The following is a 21,793-nucleotide window of genomic DNA, read 5'->3' as shown; positions in this document are numbered from 1 at the left end:
TCGGGCTGCTCATGCTGACCCACCTCCTCTGGACCAGGTCCATCGTTGACCAGGTCCTCAAGAGAGAAGGGTCCAGATTCACCCGTGCTCTGGCTCAACAGCTATTCCAACCCGAGCAGCTCGTTGGAAGGAATATTGGCAGGGGCCCGGAAATTCTCCTCCACAGTCTCTCCGAACAGCTGCTGACGGCGGGTGTGGATCAGCGGTGCAGAGTAGGTCCTGTGGTGCCGTCCTTTGCCACCAAACACGGCATCTGAGCTCGTGTCTGATTTCCACCGAGCAATGCCACTGATCAGGTAAACCTGATAGGGTCGTGCTCCACAATGGGGACCTGAGTCGAGTAGAACAGAGCAAAGTTAAGCTTTAATGTCCCTGAGGGGCAATTTGTCTTGCAGACTACACATGAACATAAGTACACAGGTAGTACACATCACCTCTATGAAAGGATGAAGTCTTCCTTTATGTTTCATTAGTTAATTAGTGCCTTGTGCGTTCTCTCTTTCAGTGGTCAGGTTGTTTGTTGAACATCACAATGGAAGGTATTAGAATATGACAAAGTCACATGATATGTTTGTTACAAGTATACAGGCAGCACTTGGAATCACCTGGAATCATGTGTGGCAGAGATTTATGGAATCCCTCCAGGCTGTTGCTTCCACACAGACATTTGTAGTCGGGCACATCCACAGTGTTGATGGTTGTGGTCCGTGCCACCCTATACATGCTCATGTCTGGTGGATCCTGGATGCACTCCAGGTGTCGCTGCTGGCCTGCCCACATCTCTGTAAATACACATGCATACAGTGTGTTGTGTTCACTTTGTACGCTACACTATCTGTATTAATGTTGTAATAGCTATTTTCTATGAGGTCTTTTGTACCAGGTGTTTTGAAGAGGCTCACTCCGCTCTCATCCCGCCCAGCGGGACCTTTCAGCTCCTCAATGGTCAGGTGGATGAGCCGAAATGTCTCCTGAGCCCCGAGTGTGACCCTCCTCACCTGGTGCTTGAGCTGCTCCCTGGATACGTAGCAGCAAACAACATCCTCATCTGAGACCGACTTCAGAGTTGCCGGGTCCTTGGCTCTGAAGGCTTTGATGAGCAGCTCCGGGTCTGAGCGGTTGTAGGCCAGCACTGCACCGGCTACAGCAGACTTGAACACAGCGTACTTACAGTGAGACTCTGCACATGGCTGCGTCAAACCGGTGGATCCAGTGGAAGATATCCAGATGCACAACCATCACATTGTCCACCCATGGCTGGAACAAAGTCTCCACTGCTGTTGGGCCCTGAGACCGGCAACACCCACGGTCCACATAGAGGATCTTAGGGACGAGTTGATCGGCCTCGAACCTCTCCATGACTCCACGGCACATCGGTTCCAGCTTCTCCAGACTGCTCCCAGGTCAGCACAAATGAAACTATTTGTGAGTGCTCGTTCCTGATGCTGGTAAACCACTCGAGCCTCGACCTTCCCCAGACAGCTTCTTCACCACCTAAAAACATATGTTGAGTTTGCATAATGTGATTAACTGTTAGATTCTATTGATATTGTGATTTTTCTGAATGATTTCACGTCATACAGTACGGCATTATGGCATGTGTTTTGATTGATACTTTCTTGGTGGAATCCATTTTCAGCACGGTGTCTAGTGGAGAGGATCTGGCTCTAGTAATCCTGCACATTGTTGGCCTCTGGCAGCAGGAAGTGGAGGAAGTGGAGGGAAGCTCTGTGGAGGAGGCGGAGCCTGGAACAAGTGTCCTGATGCGGAGACGATCCCTCCCGGTTCCACATCAGTCATGAGGAGCGTGGTGTACAGGTCCTTACGTTGAAGGTACTCCTCGACATTACTCCTGTATCTGCCTCCACACCTTGACCATAGTGTTCCCTTCGGTCCGGTCCCTCAGGAGGCGCACAACATTCCTATCCACACCACTCCTGTGAGTAGATTCACAATCAATATGGTGAGGTTGATAGAAGACGTTCAAGTTAGTCTGTTACATGCACATGATGTTCAGCATGCTCACCTGCTGGTGAGGATGTCGGGGGAACAGAGCTTGATGAGCTGCTGAGTTGTGTTATAACCGGTTCACTGTGACACCTCCTCCACTCCTGACTGCCTTTGTGCCGGCTCCACAGCACAGGACCTCAGTGATCACTGTGTACCAGCTGGACACATCACAGAAGTACATAAAGTACATGTTATATTACTATTATATATTGTGTATATGTATATATGCATGTACACTCACCGGACACTTTATTAGGTACACCTTGCTAGTTGGGTTGGGTTGGACCTCTTTTGCCTTCAGAACTGTCTTAATTCTTCGTAGCATAGATTCAACAAGGTGCTGGAAACATTCCTCACACATTTTGGTCCATATTGACATGATAGCATCACGCAGTTGCTGCAGATTTGTCGGATGCACATCCATGATGGAAATCTCCCGTTCCACCACATCCCAAAGGTGCTCTGTTGGATTGAGATGTGGTGACTGTGGAGGCCATTGGAGTACAGTGAACTCATCGTCATGTTCAAGAAACCAGTTTGAGATGATTTGAGCTTTGTGACATGCTGCATTCTCCTGCTGGAAGTAGCCATCAGGAGATGGGTCCACTGTGGTCATAAAGGGATGGACACGGCGTTTAAACGATGCTCAAGAAAATATCCCCCCCACCACCAGCCTGAACCGTTGATACAACGTTGATGCAGGATGGATCCATGCTTTCATGTTGTTTACGACACATTCTGACCCTACCATCTGAATGTTGCAGCTGAAATCGAGACTCATCAGACCAGGCAACGCTTTTCAGATCTTCTATTGTCCAGTTTTGGTGAGCCTGTGTGACTTGTAGCCTCAGTTTCCTGTTGTTAGCTGACAGGAGTGGCACCCGGTGTGGTCTCTGCTGCTGTAGCCCGTCTGCTTCAAGGTTCCACGTGTTGTGCGTTCAGAGATGGTGTTCTGCATACCTTGGTTGTAACGAGTGGTTATTTGAGTTACTGTTGCCTTTCTATCATCTTCAACCACTCTGCCCATTCTCCTCTGACCTCTGACATCAACAAGGCATTTTCTTCCACACAACTGCCGCTCACTGGATATTTTCTCTTTTTTGGACCGTTCTCTGTAAACCCTAGAGATGGTTGTGCGTGAAAATCCCAGTAGATCAGCAGTTTTTTGAAATACTGAAGACCAGCCCGTCTGACACCAACAACCATGCCACGTTCAAAGTCACTTAAATCCCCGTTCTTCCCCATTCTGATGCTCGCTTTGAACTTCAGCAAGTCGTCTTCACCACGTCTAGATGCCTAAAGGCATTGAGTTGCTGCCATGTGATTGGCTGATTAGCTATTTGTGTTAGCAAGCAATTGAACAGGTGTGCCTAATAAAGTGGCCGGTGAGTGTATAATAATAAATATAAAGTTGAGCGTGTTAACATGGAGGTCTATGGGGATTGACTCCCCTTTGCAGTCAAGTGGCCATTAAAAGGAACTGCAGCAGGAGGTTGTGATCTTATCACTTTAACGTGGAAAAAAAGACAGTTTAAACCTCTTCAATCTAACCACTGAGTAGACTGCAGAGGGCCCAAGGAGAAACAGACCCACTCAATATTTAGAGCCCAGTTCAGTAAAGATGGAGGATCACTGAAGACTGCATCCAAGTTCAACAGTATTCTCTCCCGTCATGTAACACTGAGGGGACGTCAGCTAAATAAAACAAAATGTAAATAAAACATTTGGTGTCTAAATGATTCTATTTCTATCCATGCAAAGAAGAAAAACATCAATATAAAATCTGATTACAAACTTTTGAATGGCAGTGTATATTTATGTTTATTTTATATATTCTGACAAAGTAAACTACAACTTGTAATCGGACTAAAATACCATTGTATTTACCCAGAGTGAAATACTTCACGTAATTCATCAAAAAAGGCCACCTTGCACATTAAGAGAAACTTATGATATGGCAAACAGCACAACATGCTAATGCTAGCTAATATCACAATGGCAGGTTCTTTGTGGCAGGTGGTGTTACACTACTAGGTACGTTTATGTGCCTCAACAAGGCAATACATAGAGGTGTACAGGAGACAAGATATAAAAGAAGCCCATATCAAAAGACGAGTAGGATTTTAAAAAGAGCAAATAGAATAAGACATTAAACAGTAGAGTAAAAATGACATTAAGTAGTGGTCAATAGACATGACATGAAGAAATGTAAACACCGACCATGTTTACATGCACACTAATATCCCACTATTATTCTGAACATGACAGAAGTCTGAATTTGATACGGGTCATGTTTGTAAACAACATATTCCGTTTGGCTATCCTGCATCAGGTCTTACTCTCAATGTTGCATTTTCCAATTAAGACGTGTGTGATATGCAGATATTATTCAGGTTTTAGGAGGATTCTTTGTACATTCACAATATGCGTCTCACATTTGGGTTTTACGGCAGTTCGCGACACACGTCCTCTTGCCTGTTTACGGCCAGCTCTGTGCGGTGAACACAAACCAACAGGCCAATGGTTTACAAGGCTGGGCAGAGAGGCATGTCCAAAATAAAAGCTCACATTTCTGTTTGGACAAAGAAACACACTTTTCTTTAAAGGCAGGGTTGGTAGCAGTAGCTCCAAAGGTTGCTAAATTTAGCGAGAAAGTTGGAGCGTTCGCTGACTCCGATATTGTATGACACTCGTACAAGCTTACTGATTAAAATAAGTAAGATGTGAAGACGAAAATGCTCTTGCATGTGTCCTGTGTGTATTTTACAGAATAAGGGCATAACACTGAATATATTGTGCATGTAAACGTATATATAACTGAGGTAAAACTCATTTTTAGAACAATCAGATTCACCCGATACAGGTACTGTAAATCATTTTGTAAACAGACATTTAGTGGCATCAGGTTAAAGCATAGCAGGAGCATCAGGTCTCCTCCTGCTGGATGTGTAATCTTCTGTAAAGTAAACTTCCAAAACGTAAACCCTCTATTCGTGCTAACTTTGTAAACCCGCGACTTGGAAAACTTAAGCTGACTGGACGTTTTTTTTGGTGGCGTGTCTCAGATGTTGGTGAGCACCGTGCTGGTCACTATAGCGACAGTGAGGGTCCCCGGCAGGTCGTTGTCACGGCGATCGCCCTTGGCCCTCAGGTGGAGCGTCTGCTGGAACTCGCCCTGCTCGGCCGGCACCGTCACCTGACCCAGGAAGGAGTCCTTCAACACGTTGTGGTTGTAGATCTGAGAGGCACAGAGAGAGAGAGTCACTGCTTGAATGAGACCACAGAATGCATGTTCATAAGTTCAGTGGTGGAATGTTATATTTGTCTGCAGATTCAGATTATTAATACAAAATATAATCAACTTATAAATGATGATTTATCGTTATAGATTAAATTACGTTAAGTAGCTCCACCTTTACAATCTGCAACATAAAAGGAATGAACACATGATATTTATATTATTCTGAAATGAGACATTCTGCATGAGCAGGCTGCATTATACTGTTGGTATCCCGTGTTCTGTGGGGTTAGACTACTGTTAGTCTAGTGACTAGATTAACTGTAGGTAACACACTGACTGTAGATCAGTAACTCATACAAACACACTTCAAACACTCTGAACTATCCCTTTAAGTACAACAGCAGAACAATTTGTCCACCACTGCCCAATTTTCTCTCAGCCTTACCTGGCTACCAACACAAACACAAACACAAACACACACACACACACACACACACACACACACAGAGAAACACAAACCTTGATTCTGATTGGCTGGTTGGCTTTCTTCCTGTAGAACAGCCCCTTGGTGTCAAAGTTGGGGCTGCGTGTGTTTTTATGGACTGGTGAGCGAACCTTCTCTCCTTCACAATGAATTATCACGTAGGGGTCCGACACTGGAGAGAGACACACACACACACGTCTGTCAGTTTCATAAACCTGATCAATCGATGTGTGATATAAGATTACGAAATGATGTTTGATGAATTTTGTTTTCATTATCAGCTTCTAAGCTACAAGAGCGAAACACATCTCTGTTGTGTCTGAGCTTCATGCTTCTCGTGAACACACTGTAGTTAGCAGAGTCTACTGATAGGACTGTAAACGTGAGATGTGGATAGATTCAGGCACAGCTGCAGTTTCATTTACTAAGTATTGTACTTTTGAGGTACTTGTACTTTACATCTTTTATTTCTATCTTATGCTACTTTATACTTCTACTCCTCTACATATTAGTGGGAAATATTGTATTTTAAACTCCACTACATTTATTTGACAACTTAGCTACTAGTAACCTACTAATAAATATTGATATGTTATTGTGGATTAAGCTCCCCACCAGCAGTATATAAAGTAGTTATAATCATCACCACCTTTACCAGCTGTAACATTAAAATGATGAACTCATTAATGCATCATTTATTCATCATAATCCAGTAATATAATATACATCTTTGTGAAATGGGTCATTCTGTATAATGAGTACTTTAATTATACTTTGATTAAGGTACCAAGTATTTTCAATAAATGCAAACACAGCGCAAAGTATTCATCTATTGTGAGCACCTTGTGGCTGTCTGCTGTCGAGACTGTTTTACATTCACACTGGTGTAACTTTCTGCTGTGCTGCGTTACCAAGAATCGACTGGCCAAAAACAACATCGTGCTGGAGCTGCTTCAGCTGACAGCACGTCAGTTTAAAAAAAGCGAATATGATATAATATAATGTAATACAAATAAATACATTTAAAATATTATATTTATATATTTATAATTTATGTATTTATTTTGTAAACAAAATAAAATAAAATGAAAACTGTTTTGTAGAGCTTATAAATATAATTTGATCGGTAATCTGTGGATGGATCAAATATCCTGTAAAGTGTCTCATTGTTAACTAAAATGTACCTCCATCAGAGTCTTGTCCTGCAAGTCCATTCGCATTCAGTATGTGGACCTGCGTGACCAGAGAGGGATAACCACACATCCCAGACCAGCAGGTCTGTGGAGGCACATGTAGAGTCAACTCTCTGCAGGACAGACAGAGAGACAGAGAGACAGAGAGAGAGAGAGAGAGAGAGAGAGAGTGAGACGGGGAAAGAGATTACTGTATTAGTTCTTATCTAGAACCGTATGTTTATGTTGTTGTTGAAAAAGGGCTGCTGCTCTGTCATCAGCATAGCTTCAAGCTTTAAAATAAAACCAGCTGGATCCTCAGGTGTAAACTGCACCTGGGGTTTAGTCCGAACCAATTTCTGTGTCTTGAAAAAGTCTCTGAAATGCAGCTCGAGTTGATTGTAACTGATGAATACTTGAACCTGCTGCAGACCTGGAGCCATATTCACAAAACATCCTAAGACTGAAATGATCTCCTGATTATGAGAGAAGTGAGAGGCAGACCAGAGGACTCCTGAGTCACTGAGTGCTGCTCTCAGTCAGTAACGTGCTGCAGCTCCTTCAGCTCAAACTAAAACGAGTCCCCACTCACTTGCAGTCAGACGGCACGTCGGTGAAGGTGCGGAGCAGGAAGTCTCCCTCCAGGCCAGGGTCAAAGGTGGTGGGTATGATGACGTACCGCCCCTCAGGCAGCTCGATGCGTCTGAACACAGACCTGGAGTTGATGTAGGTGCTCCCGCCCACCTTCTGCTGGGTGACGTGCATACGGTAGGTCCTGTTGAACTCCACCTGAACACAGAGAGCCCACAGACCTTAATAGATGAAGACTACAACAGTATCTATATAATGTATTGAAACTGGCAGGGGAGAGTCCATGAAGCGACCTGGGGTGACCCCAGTATGCTAAACTATGATTGGTTATCTGCATGATCAAAGGCGGGACCTGAGCTTGAACCAACTGTTTGACAAGTATACTGGATTCAATTATTGGTGCAACTCAGACTTTAACGACTAATTCTACCCCAAAATGACCATTTGCATATTAAATGCTGTTGTTACAGAAGACAACTTGCCTCCCCGGTGAATGAAGAATCAAAAACTGAGAAAAGTCTTGAATAGAAGTAAATGGGGGACGCGTTGAACAACAGCAAAACTATATCAAAACATTTGTCTCCAAACTCTCTCACACAACTCGTGCAGTTTTACCCAAGTCTCATTCATCCAGTCAACTTCTCACAGAACTTCGCCTGAATTTATGAGCATTTTGTGGGTTTTTGTTTGGAAGCCTCTGGGTGTCTCCCATGCTGCAGTACCACTCTCTGCCTGAACCGTTACTGTGCGCAGGCAGGGGGTGCTGTTTGACCAAAACACACATGTCACTAAAACCAATGAAAGTGAGAACAATTCACGCGACACGGGCCATGCTAATCTCCTCTAAGAGTAACACGTTGTAACGCTTTCACAAGCCACTGTCCCGTCAGAGTGAATGTGATACGTTTGGTTTGTTGTCTATTTAGTCCGGTTCATTTTGACGATGCACAAACTAAAGCTGACCAAATGAAACATCTATTTGCTGAGATGACTCTGCACAGATCTACTGTACGCACAAATTCACTTCTCTTCCAGTTTATCTTGAGTGACTTTATAAACATACGTATTTTTGGGAACTTTACTTTACTTTAGCATATTCGTCTCAGATGTCAAGCAAACATCGGACGTCTGCAGCGGTCCAACTCAGTCCTCTCTCATGTCCATCCTCAACAAAATGTTCCACGCTGGGAGCCTGGGTTTTGTAATTATGTCGAAATATGTTCTCGCTGCAATCAAACTGCACTATAGTTTGATTGTCCACACCAGAGTGCAATTACTGTGTTCACCATTGCCCAAACAAACCTCACCTGATTAAAACCGACTAAATGCTAGCTGCCCCCGTGCATCTTCTTATCTTTTTTATTAAAATTCTAAACACAAGAATGTACGAAACTGTTATTTTTATTTTGTGCTGTATTATATACTTCCCAGTTTATTCTATAGACTTATTTACAACTAATGTAATCTTATAAGGCTACAACAGTCCTGCAATACATGTTCCGGTTACTCTGAGAGATTTTGAGATGACATCTGTGAATGTCCTGAAAACACACACAAACACAAACACACACACACGGCGAGCTGACCCTGTGTATCTCGAAGCCAATAGCCAGGTTTTCTCCTCGTCCCTCTCTCAGCGTGGCTCTGCGGTCTTTCTGCTGCAGACAGATCAGAATCTCGTCCTCCGGCTTCTTCACGTCAAACACATACTGCAACACAGAAGAAAAAGAAATACACGCATATCGTTACAGGTCCAGCCCTTCAGAGTGGTCACTATCGCAAAGCAACGCCAAATCTGAGAAGGCGTGATTCAATGAGAGACAGCCACACCTGCGGGTTCTGGAGGAAGGAGTGCTTGTTGTTGGTGCAGCCCCCGGCTCGGTTGAGAAGCGGGTCGCTGTGGCTCTTCCAGGAGCCCTGCATCACGGCCTCCTCCCAGGTCTTGTGGAAGCTCAGGTAGGATGTGTTGATGAGGCGACACAGGATGATGTCTGTGAAGTTGGCGATGAAGTCATCAAACGTCATCCTGCAGGAGGGGAGAGAAAGAGGGAGGGATCAGCAGCTACTCTGGTTTGAAGAAATAAGTGTAAATTCAGTAGAAATCAGTTCAATGATTTGTTAGATCAACAAATCAACCCTTGAGAGATGGAGACTGAACTAATGTCAATATTACAGATGACAGTGATTATAGTAAGTCTATGGCCCAATCCCAATGTCCCCCCTAAGGCCCTAAACCCTCAAGGACTTACTGATGTCACCTGTTAAATGGTTGAGTGTGAGGGACTGTGAGGGTTTGAACACAAAAAAAATATGATGTACAATTGTGGGTATTTATTTTATATTTTTTACTCCCCGATTTAAAAGTCTTCCAGGCTCTTTCCTCACAAGATCAGAGGTAATTTCGGACAATCTTTTTACTTGTTTTCGTCAAAACAGCTGAAAAATGTGATGAATAAATCTGTGTAACATAATCTCCGCTTTCGTGTGTTTTTATGTTCCATCTTTAATCCTTTCTGAGTAAATGTAATTTGCCAGGCTAAACTCCCATGTGCCGTCCTCTTTGTTTACCTTTTTTACATCTTCCACTGGTAACTCTGTGTTTAAAGTCACATTGCTATGAATTGTGGGTAATTCCCCTGAGCAAAGTCTGCAGAAATGCTGACTTATAGAAAGTGTTCATAAAGGGCTCACAATGTCTGTGAGAGAGCCCTCAAACCCTCAATGAGTGGACAGTGGGACAGCCCTAAACCGTCAGACTTTACAGGAATGCGCCTCAAAGTCTGTGTGTGGAGATTAGGCCACTGACTTTTGGGTTAGTCAAACTCCAGGCTCCTTGTGTCTGCCAACAGGGGGCAGTGTTGAACTAAAACTCACCAGAACTCTCCATCATCCTGCACAGTGACACCGATCTTCTCCCTCTCACTCTTACTGACCTTCTTCCACTCTTCAGAGCTGCAAACAGGCAGAAAAAAGGTCTGTATTCTTGTTGTAATGGCAGCTGTGAAATGTTAACTTCAACGTATAAGTAAGAGACAGACATAGTTTGTAGTACAATCATCTGGGACCAGACATGTTCGAATCATAAGTGCTCTGGATAGATTTCAAACATGTCAAAGTATTTATTCCCACAAGGTTTACAATCTGTGTAGAAAACACGGTCTCACCTGTCGCTCCAGGCCCCGTTCCACTCTCTCTCTCCCCAGGGGTTTCTCATGCGGATCATGGTGAGTTTGTCCGACCGGAAGTAGGCCAGCAGGCCGTGGCCCAGCCGCACCCTGCGGACGTCCGTCACCGCGTAGGCATGGCCCTTCACCAGGCCGCAGGACAGCCTGGCCTCCATGTCGGCCGCAGTGGTCGCCTGAAAGGACACGGCGCCGGATTCGGTCATTGCGTAAAATCATTCTTAAATCAAGCCATTCAATCATTCAGCCGCCACATGTTTGCCCCTCTCCTCACCCGGATGGAGCAGCTGATGAGGCCCTCTCTGTCGTGGACCTTCAGGACTCTCTCGAACAGCTCGTTGCGTTTCTCTTCGTCGTCTTTGAAGCCGTTCTCCATCAAGTCCATCGGCTCCGTCACGCCGCCGGTGAAATCCACGAGAGCGTCGGCCGTGTTGCCCCCATCGAGCGCCTCATAGCAGCCGCACATCCTATAAAACACATCATTAAAGCTTACACACAGCTTACTTATTATCAAATCTGTGCTGGGCATTGAGCGGCCGGTTATGCATTTTGGTGTTTGTTTTTTTGATAACGCTACATACAGACTTATAATGTACAACAATCTGCTTTACAAAAGTAACCTTGATAGGCAAAGATATGCAGCCAATTTTAGTGGTTTTATAAAATAATATCATATTTTATAAAAACATTGTATTCATTTTCCCACAGACAATGTTACAAACTGTGTCTCTTCTATAAAAAGCTAAAAGTACAGGCCTGAGGACATAAAGACCTTGGAGGAGAGGGTAACGACGACTCTCAAGATGCATTTCGGTAACAAACAAACAAACTAATCAGAGAACTTAAAAGTCTTTGACGCCGACGGTGGGCGGAAGCTTAAATTGATACAATTGAGAAAAGTGATCACAATCTGCAGCTTAAATCAATTTGGGATTCCGGGTTCATTTTAGATTAATGCAGGAAACATGGCGCCATCAAAAAAACTGATTAAAACAACATGGTTGCTATAGTACAGTTTATTATTTACCACTGTTGTATCAGTCTACTACCACAGTATTACATTTAATATCTTATTTTTAACATATTCTCCTTGATTCCTGTATTGTAACTTTATACATTTTGTAGTGGCGTTGTTGGAGAACAAGGACTTCCTCGCCATTGGCTGCTCCACTGTAACTGATGGCGAATAAAACACACACGGTGGAAGTCTTACTTCACGTAGGCCTTCTCCACCAGCGCGCTCCAGAACTCGTTGCTGTCGTTGGAGTGGCAGTACACCAGCTCTCCGTTCGCCGTGGGCAGCCGGTCGTCGATCACCACGTCCACCCACTCACCGAACCGCCAGAACCGGAAGTGGAAGATCCCGGCGTAGGACTCCGGTTTTTCGTCATCCCACTCCTGGTCCTTCCAGTCAGGGATCACCTGGGGAAAACAGAACAACCAGACAATCATCATCTGGTCAAAGCTCAGGTTTTATTTCAAAATGTGAATCTAAAGGACTTAAGTAGAAAGTGAAGGCGTGTTAATGAGGTCTTTGTTTCACTACATACGATAAGAGTCAGTACACTAACACGCAGACGCACATGCGCTAAATCCCAGGTTCTGGTGGTGATTTTCCCAGAAAACAGACGTACATTTGGCTGATTATTCCTGTAAAATTCCATGATCTCAATTCCAAGTATGAGAGGCAGGAAACTCTCACATAATCGGTGAGCCCTGTCGTGATCTGTGACATCTTGAGAGTGATCATCAATGGGTATGAATAATAAATGTTCATTTCCTCTTCATTAGTGTGATACTGTTCACATTCAGAAGCTCAACACTCAGAAAAGAGGAAGTCTATTATGAGAATAACTAGAATAATTGGTACATTTATTTTTTATCTTAATTTCATAATTTATAAAAAAACATTTATAAAAAACATATCCTGTCAACAAAAGTTAAAGTTAGGCAATCATTTCTATTTCTTTTAAATTTAAGATTTTGAAGTTTTATATTCCTCTATGGGGGTGAGAACTAATAGAACTCGTGTGAAATACTTTTCTTCCTTATCTAATTTAGTTTTTCTGTTTTTTTAACCAGCTAAAACATACATAACAGTGAGCATAGATAAATAAATAGGCAACAGAATCAGGCAAATGCAACGGTTGCACATTATAAAAGGGTACAAATAATATCCAGTCAACACACACACACACACACACACACACACACACACACACACACACACACACACACACACACGAGTCACCCAAATAAGAAGCAAAAGCATCGACCAACAGCCTGAAGCTTCATTCCAGATTTTTCAAAACTGACTTTAAGTTACAATTTCCAAGCTCTCCGTTTCGTTCTGTATGGCGATAAGCTGCCATACACCTGCTAGTACCACTGTAATAATGCAAACCCCAGGGCTTTCATCAGAGGGCCAGAGGCTCAATCACCATTGTGTTCCCTCATTCAGTGTTAGATAGTGACCTAACAATATTCATTTAAATTAAAATCTTCCAGATCATTACTAAAGTAACAATCACCTCTGACAAAAACATCTGTACATATTCTGTCCACTTGTTAGTTCCTAAAAAGTTGAAAACCATCTGCCTCTCCACTCGTTTCCCGTTAATTAACATGAGGATGTACACCGTTTTTAACAAGGGAATGCCATCCACCCATATCCTGAGCCAAGATCCCCACTGACGACACACACACACACACACACACCTCAGTGAAACGAGTGATATAAATAAGTGCTCCATTGAGCCGACACTAGTGCAGCTCCCAGAAGCCCTTGGGAAACTCCCAGTTACCTCTCATACGTCACCAGCGCCTCATGTTGCCTAGCACCCTCACACATCACCCACCTCTGTAGCACCTTCAAAAAAACTATAACTAAAAAACTGAGAGTATTTTAATTTGATATTCAGACATTTCAAACCCAATCAACATAAAATAATTCAGACAAATGCTGCTCAAAAAATGTTTTCCTCCATGATAGTGCAAGTGCTCGTATTAAAGTTGCATATTATAAACACATAAATAAATGAGTATATTATATTTGTGGACAGTTTGGTGCAGAAATATCAGCCTTTAAAGGACTGAAAGCTTATTCCGACTGATGCTGTTTTGGCATTGATCCCCTCCACCAATGCACTCCCTTACCCTCTCTCACGTTATGTGGCTAATCAATGCATCCTAACCAATTCACCCTGTGGGAAGGAGGGCGGTTGGGGGGAGAGGGGGGGAGGACAAAAGTGAGGAAACTGCCACTCTGTGATGGAAACAGTTGGGGAGGGGAGGGGAGACAAAGAAGGCGTGCGACGAGCCTACGAGGGAAGGAGAGCGAGAGTGAAATCTGAAACTCTGAGCAGAGCTCCGTCATCACAGCATCCATCCAGACATAGCCGGACCTGCCCGCTGCCTTAACCCCAGGATCCTAACCTCCAGGTCGGACATGGACAACGCCAGAGCCCCCTCCAACACGCTGGTGCTGGAGTTCAAAGAAGACCCCACACTGACAGAGGTTTGGTTCTCACACATCTGTTGTCACAATGTGTGTGTTTGTTTTTTTTACTTGATAGAAAAAAATAATTGAATGAATGAAGTTTAAAACTGATGTGATGGGGTTTGTGCCCATTTGTCACCAACAAATGTCAACATGGCAGTTTTGAATGCTGATGATATGGTGAACGTAGATATCTTTAAGAAAAGTTTGTAAGAAAACGTTTGTTAAATTTAGCGTATTGCTATTCTTTTTGTTGTTGGCCGACTTTTCAAAGTTCACTTTTTTGGAGATTCGCGCTACTTTTCCATTCAAACTTTGCTCCGTGCTTTAATGAACAGCCTTCATAACATCTGATCTTGAATCTGCTGTTTTCTGTATTGTGCCTGGTGCTTTGAATGTTAGTGATCAATGGCTCTACTCATCAGAAGAGTTAAAACATTGACGCTGTGCTTCAATAACTATTTGAACCGAGCGTCACAGTGGAGGTCAACAGCTCCTGGGCTCACATGCTAATGAGGATCTCTCGCTGTGCTGAGAGAAAAGAGCTTTTAGAGCAACGATCAGTTGACTAATAGATCAGTGTGTCAGAAAGAAAGCTCATCAGCAATTCTTTTTGACAATTGATTAATCGGTCAAGTCATTTTCAGGCACAAATGCTAAAAAAGTCGCTGGTTCCAGCTTTTCATATGTGAGGATGTTTCTGATAAGCTGCCCTGATGCATTTAATCACATCACATTGTACATTCTGTTTATGCAGAAGTTCATTTTAGCAGAACACTGGATGAACAGCCCATTTTATTTTAATTCTGAATCAGAAGAGGCTTAAATGTGACTATTAAACGTGACTGCTACTCACAAATAAAAAGCAAACCCCCTCCCTGTTTGGGTACAGTTGTTTTTCACAAAACAGCGAAGCGTAGCCGAGTACACATGAACCCTACTCGAGACCACCTTTTCAAGTGGAGCCGGTCACGGACCGACAAACCGTGCCCGGGGTACGGTACACCATGTTCACCCTGATCAAACCAACTGGACTTTGGGGTCAAGTGGACTCGGATCCGGGTCGGGCCCCCGATGTGAAGGCCTCCGAAATGTCAGATTGACTGAGTGTGCCTGAACTGAACTCTCTGGGAAGACCTGGTAGAGGTGCTTCAGTTTCAGTCTCACAGAGCTTCTAAAACATGTTTCTCAGTTTGTCATTATAATGTAACCTCTGTATATTCTAAGACTAGACAGATCTCCATTTAACTTCAGTGTTTAGGGAATTTATTTGTTTTTGGTCTGTAGGTTGTTTCGTCTACAACCAAAGAATAAAAGGCAGTGTGGTGGACGATTGAATCTGACATCTCTCACACACACACACACACACCTTCATCTCTCTTCCTCTCCAACCCATTTCATCTCTCTCTCCCTGCCTGTTCCTCCACTTCCTCTACAGATGATGCGTCTGCGTGTGTCGTCGCTGCAGCGCTCGGGTCAGAAGCGTCAGGACGGCGAGCGTCTGCTTCTCCCCCACGAGGCCGTGTACCGTCTGGACTTCCCCACCCAGGAGCTCAACTTCTCCCGCTGGTACTTCTCCCTCGCCGCCCACGGCCGCGTCACCATCACCGGCATCTCCCAAAACTGGACCCCCGACCTCACCCACCTGATGACCCGTCAGCTACTGGAACCAATTGGCACGTTCTGGCGAAACGCCGAGGACCCGGAGGACTCCCCGCTCAAGTGGCTGGAGGCGGACATGCAGGAGTTCGGCGAGAGGATCGCCGAGCTGGCCAAGGTCAGGAAGGTCATGTACTTCCTGTTTGCTTTCAAGGATGCCGCGGAGGCCGCGAATCTCAGCTGCTCGGTGGAGTTCACACTAGACAAATGACGCTTCACTGTTTGTCAGTAGAATCCTTTTAGCGCTGGAGAAGCATCGCAATATTTTTGTTCAATCTTTGACCTTTCGAAAAACATACAACTAGAGCTGAAATAAAACCTTTGGATCTCCTCAAATTAAAGAAAATAAATTTTCATATTTTCCCCCAAAACGTCCTTCTCATCTCTCAGTCTCACTGATTAAAGTGTAGTTCCACCCTCTTTCTGCACGACTTTTTTCATTTCGCTACTGTCCATTCTATAACTTGTAACGGCATCTCAACAGCCAACATTTTATACAACCACTTAACGAGCCTTAAAGAAAGTATTTTTCACACATATTTATTTATGTGTTCTTTAGAGATATTTATTTACTACTATTTTATTCAAATGGAACTAATCCTGTTGTATGTTTCATGGTGCTACTTAAACCTCATCAATTAAAAACAATGAACTGAAAAAAGATGTTTTAATTCATACAGAAATGTGAGCATGCATGAAGAAAATGTTAACAAAATATTATGGGGTGAGGCTTAACCGTCATAATCAGTAACTACAATTTTAGAATGTTTATAACTCAAAACCTTTAAATAGAAAAGGTTAGGGCCAATCCCATTTCATATTGTTTGCGTCATGGAAATCATTTTGAATGTGCAACCCAGCCTTAAAACAATGTTGTCACGTTAGCGTTGGCTCGCTAGAGACGTCGGCACACCGGCCAATTTCTGGCGTTTTTTTTGCTCGTTATAAAGAAACATTGAAACGACATGAGACTAAGATAATACAATGTTATCATCATTTTTAAAACCTTTATTAACAAAGACAAATCCCAACACTCACTTTGGAGTGTGCCTCTTTGGAGGGCCATGTAGCCAAAGAGCTGGGATTGGGGCCTTATTAGGCTACAAACTGAACTTCCTCTTGTAAATAAAAGACGCCTTGGCTGACCAGCTGAATGTTGTGATATGTGTTTGAGTTGTTAGCCGTCTTTGTTGTTGTATTTTGTTTGTCTGAAGTCCTCCATCGCTCGCCGGAGAGCCAGCCACAGTAGCAGCAGAACAAAGTGGCAGCGAACGGAATATCACACATTCACTCCGCATGCCCGTCGGCCTGACACCAAACACAGATCAATGGAGGGACATCGATTAAAGATCGACTGAAAGCTGTCTGTGTGCTCTCATTGGTGCTGGTTGTTGATGGTGTTGCTGGACAGAGGGAAGGCGGTATGGGACAAGAGGAGACTAGGAAGGGAGGAAACAAGGAGGAGCGGTTTATAAATTAAGTTGACGATTCGACCCTCAATTCTGGGTGAGAGGATGAATTTGCAGTTATTTTTAAAGGAACATGTGCATATTTGGATTACCATCCTCTTATCACTTGCTTTTCAGTAAACACAGCCACTCTGGCAGTTATCACGAGCATGAGAAGATAAAAGAGTGAAAATAAGATGAGAAACCGGAACACATACAGTCTGTACTGCTGCGTTGAGGTTGTCGTTTACATTTTGTATTCTTCTTCTTCTTCTTCTGTTTGTCATTACAATATTACACTATTGAAAACGAATTGTCTGACACATAAATCAAATGTCATCGCATTGCTTTTTGTTTGTCAGGGCGAGCGTTAGCAGCGATGAGGCGGTTACCTCTCGCTGCCTTTAACAGCAGCAGACGCTAAACAGCCCAGTGAGGACCAAGGCAGACGTCTCTGAGAAGAGACAGGACATGAACACAGCCCCAAATCAAACAATGCTGGCAATGGTTGATAGGAGCATTCCTGTGTAACAACAGGCTCGTCATGAGACAACAGCGAGAGGAACTACTGAAGAGTTGGTCTCCCTGTGTTTCAGCTGGACAGGGCTGAAGGGAACCAGCAGGGAGCATTCCAGGATGCTGTGTTTACAGCTACAGCACCTGCTCATAAATTACAAAAGCTCCTATCTTGATTCCAGTCAAACTTTCCACCTTACTGGAGCAAGATGCTGGCAGCAACACGGGTTTTACACTGAGTGAGAGAGACAGAGCGGCTTCAATACGGACAGAAACACGACAGGAGTAGGGAAAACTTTATAGGTTCATTAGAATATAATCCCAATAATTTATTCAGGATTTGCCAATGAAAGCCTGAGATGAGCAAGTAAGTGAGGATTGAGTTAAAATTTGTATTTTTGGTCAAATTGCTTTTAGGGTGCAGGAACAGCATGAGATGAAATATAAGTGAGGGGCTATATATTAATAGTCTCTGCATGAGTTAAAACCCACAATGAATGCACAGTTTTGCGCTCGTCAAATAAAATAGAGCCGGTTGGAACACTTCTTATTTTCAGTAAGACAAAGAGCACGATGCATGATTTAATGCATCACTCTCCACTTTAATAACATTGCTGAATAAGTAATAAAAATAAGTATTACTCGATAATGGAAGAAACTAAAATTCTTCATATCTTAAAGAAACACACGCCACGCTCTGTATGTGAATCAACACGTCTTTTAACCAACGCTGCCTTTTGAACCATGAACCCACGTTGTCCGACAGGACGACGACTTCCGGGTCTCTTTGCCGTGGAAGTGTCGTCATAATTGTCGTCAAACTGCCCGTGTAGTTGTCCTCAATCACACCAGAGGCTTAGTGAGTGTTTGGAAGCGGGTGTCAAGACAACTGGCTGCTCCGCCGAGGCAGCGGCGCCTGAAACGGGCTTTAGTTTCCCTTCAGCTGATGGAAAAGTGAGCTGCTGAGGACCTCCGAGACCAGACAGGAGGAGCGAGCTAACCAAGAGTGGAAAGAACACACACACACACACACACACACACACACACACACACACACACACACACCTCCAATAATTCAGTCTCATCATGTTTGTAATCTAATTGTTTAAAAGGCCAAACAAACGTGTTCTGCTCATGTGCTTTTGAGCAAGGCACTGAACCCATTATAGATCCTGTGTGTTGCGTTAGAAGTGTGTTGTCAGGCATTTATTTAGTCTCAGGTTAAACTCTGACAGATGAGCGGTCTTTAAGCTTGACTACATAGAGCGACTCATGCAGCAGGGGTCTGAGGGATAGACGGGCTCCAGTGCTCGCTCAGCTCGTCTGTCTCCGGCCGAACTAATCACCGTGTATCTATTTTACCGCCATAAAATGAAAACCATGACAGAGATGGGTTTTATCTTTTTGAGGAGATGTATTGCCCAACTGCAGCTAGTATAATAATAATAATAATAATAATAATATTATTAATATTAATAATCAATCCTGTTTTTGAAACATTGTTGTTCATGAACATAAATCACAAGCCACAGTGGGGCTTATATAGACTATGAAGCCTGCAGGGCTATTTCTATTTTCTATTTAAAGTGAACTTTAATATTTTACTGCACTATAATAATTACAAAACAAAACGCCGCATTCAAAAACAGATTTTAACATTGATTACCATAGCAACGGTCGAAGCCTTGAGTCAGTCATGTAGTAGCAGGATGTACACACTGACGTACATACGTACACAAATAATCACGCGTGTCTTGTCCCCGACGACTGGTTCTATCCCCATTGTGTGCGTGTGAGAGTGTGTGTGTGTGTGTGTGTGTGTGTGTGTGAGAGAAAGGGCGGTAATATAAAATCCACATGGATTACACAAAGTGCGACAGTACACACGCATCTTAAGTGAACACACCAATCCACACAAATCCAACACCCACATACTTGCACATACACATTCCCACACCCATCCACATCCACACACACACACACACGCACACACACAGTGTGTGCATGCATCCCGCTCCACCGGCTGTGGCTCAGGCATTTGAACAGAAGTCTCTCACTAACTGTGCTGCACTGAGCAATGCCATGAAATATTATCAGATCCATTCGGATGCTGCATTTTTGGAGCTAGTTGTTGTATTTTGTTGTTTGTTTTTTTACAATGTTATGTGACTTTGTGTGTGTTCACGATCTGACATTGTTATGTAAATATATTGCGTGTTGTTTGAACCCCTTTCAGTACCATGGATAGCGCCTCTCGGCCAAGCGTGCCAAAACCCTTATTTATGTTTATCTATAATCACAAGCAGCAAACAAATAAATAATAAAACAGGGACACGGTCTCTGTGTCTGAGTCTCACCTTCTGCCATAGTGTCTCTCTGGAGGCCAGACTGGAGCAGGCAGCTACGAACCAGCAGTTTCCCAGCTGGCCCTGGTGCAGGTCGTGGGCACTGATGCCGTCCACAAACAGGTGGGGGTTGCTGCATAACTCCTAGAAGGACAAACATGATTGCAATCAGTGTTACCCCTTTCTTCTTCTTTCAAATAAATAATGTTACTTTATTCCCCCTGACTTATCAACATTGCAAAAGGAGGAGAGTGAAAGTCCTTTAGATGTATTGAAGTGTCCATTGAATGGTTTTGCCAACGTAGATCAAAATAACAGTCCTAGGTTACAAAGACTCCAACAAACGCTCAACACGTCGGGTTCATTTTGAATATCAGTGGAAAAACTATTATTTTAAAGGAATTACCATCTTAGAGACGTGAGTAAACGTAGTAGATTAAGGCTAAGCGGGGTTCTAATTATCTACCATTCTTTTTAAGCCAATCACAATCGTCTTGGGCGGGGCTAAATCCAGGATGCAGCAGTGGCCAATGATAGATTTATACCCACAGTGTACATCTGCTGTGTCAGACTATTGGTCAACCTACAGCTACTGCACGGAAGAGAACCGACACTTGAACGATGTGGTCATCTGCTGGGCAGCTGCCAGCTATGTACCAATGTGACGCAGGGCGTTAGCCGGAGCACCCAGCCAACCGTAAAGGTAAAGGTAAATACAGGGTAACAAACACACCCTCAGATTACATAGAAATAACTTCTGAACGTTCAAAGCTAAACAAACCACAAAGTGTATGGGAGGCTATCAGGACAAGCAGCCAAATGAAGGCGTGGAGATGAACCACAAAGAGCACTAACCATGTGGACACAGACGTATACATGGAGCTCTTAACACGTTATATCCTAGCATACGAGGTAGAACGTGTTAATAAACGAGCTGGTGCACATCTGGTTTATCTGTGGACAGAGCCAGGCTAGCCGTTTCCCCCTGCTTCCAGTGTTTGTGCCACTATAAGCTTGATATTTAGCATGCAGGTTTTAGTGGCATCGATCTACTCGTCTCACTTTCTGCTAGCAAGCAAAATAGGCACATGTCCCAAAAGATTCTCTCCAGTAGTTGCCAAGGAGACAATTGTATTTTAAATATATATTTTTAAAGTTTTATCTTGTATGTGCTGTATTTCCTTTTGTAAAGTCACATGACAAACTGTATGTAAAGAATTTCAAGTGCCATAGGCTTAATCAGTAATGAGTGATTATGTTATTGTTGCTGTCTTGTTGTACTTGTAAATATATTTAAGTTAATGTTTCATTATTATGTTTATATTTAACCTTTTTCAACAACTTATGTGCCTTTTTACATTTATTTTAAACCCTTTTTCTCCATGCACAGATGGACATGTTTATATGTCTTATACTCTGTAATTGAACTGAAATTGAGAATCTTTCAAGTAAAGAAAGAAACTGAAATGCTCCTCGCTGCTTTCTCAAATTAGAGGTCATTAAATGTAAGTTCACATACTGTATATGCCCACACACACAATCACACAGTACCATACATGTACTGAATTGTTCAACCACAAAAAAGACGAACACACGCAAAAACACACACACACACACACACACACACACACACACACACACACACA

At 43.3% G+C, this 21,793-nt stretch overlaps 2 protein-coding genes across 2 annotated transcripts in view; one reads left to right on the top strand and one right to left on the bottom strand.

Moving 5' to 3' along the window:
• Nucleotides 1-3,407: 3,407 nt before the first annotated feature.
• The window catches only part of capn5a (calpain 5a), a 26,313-nt gene continuing 7,927 nt past the window's right edge, over nt 3,408-21,793 (bottom strand). The window contains exons 3-13 of the mRNA XM_031877831.1: nt 20,160-20,291; nt 11,894-12,102; nt 10,955-11,147; nt 10,663-10,856; nt 10,373-10,450; nt 9,329-9,524; nt 9,085-9,207; nt 7,500-7,696; nt 6,920-7,041; nt 5,771-5,907; nt 3,408-5,248 (exon numbers count right to left, since the gene is read on the bottom strand). Of these exons, the coding sequence (XP_031733691.1) occupies nt 5,072-5,248; nt 5,771-5,907; nt 6,920-7,041; nt 7,500-7,696; nt 9,085-9,207; nt 9,329-9,524; nt 10,373-10,450; nt 10,663-10,856; nt 10,955-11,147; nt 11,894-12,102; nt 20,160-20,291 (1,758 nt within the window). The 3' untranslated portion in view covers nt 3,408-5,071. The remainder of the gene's footprint in view (nt 5,249-5,770; nt 5,908-6,919; nt 7,042-7,499; nt 7,697-9,084; nt 9,208-9,328; nt 9,525-10,372; nt 10,451-10,662; nt 10,857-10,954; nt 11,148-11,893; nt 12,103-20,159; nt 20,292-21,793) is intronic.
• Nucleotides 14,023-16,964, top strand: ompa (olfactory marker protein a). Its single transcript, XM_031877832.1, has 2 exons — nt 14,023-14,197; nt 15,618-16,964. The coding sequence occupies exons 1-2, from the start codon at nt 14,129-14,131 to the stop codon at nt 16,047-16,049; spliced, it is 501 nt and encodes a 166-aa protein (XP_031733692.1). The 5' UTR covers nt 14,023-14,128; the 3' UTR covers nt 16,050-16,964.

Source organism: Anarrhichthys ocellatus, unplaced genomic scaffold (assembly GCF_004355925.1).
Source record: "Anarrhichthys ocellatus isolate YVR2014 unplaced genomic scaffold, GSC_Weel_1.0 scaffold151, whole genome shotgun sequence".
NCBI classification, from domain to species: Eukaryota; Metazoa; Chordata; class Actinopteri; order Perciformes; family Anarhichadidae; genus Anarrhichthys; species Anarrhichthys ocellatus.
Note: the sequence above shows the minus strand (reverse complement) of the source record. Positions and strands in the feature narration are given on the sequence as shown.

Bases quoted from the DNA above. Each gene is read 5' to 3' on its own strand.
- ompa (XM_031877832.1), top strand. From the start codon at position 14,129: ATGGACAACGCCAGAGCCCCCTCCAACACGCTGGTGCTGGAGTTCAAA. The intron at 14,198-15,617 runs GTTTGGTTCTCA...CTTCCTCTACAG, and splicing joins AAGACCCCACACTGACAGAG to ATGATGCGTCTGCGTGTGTC.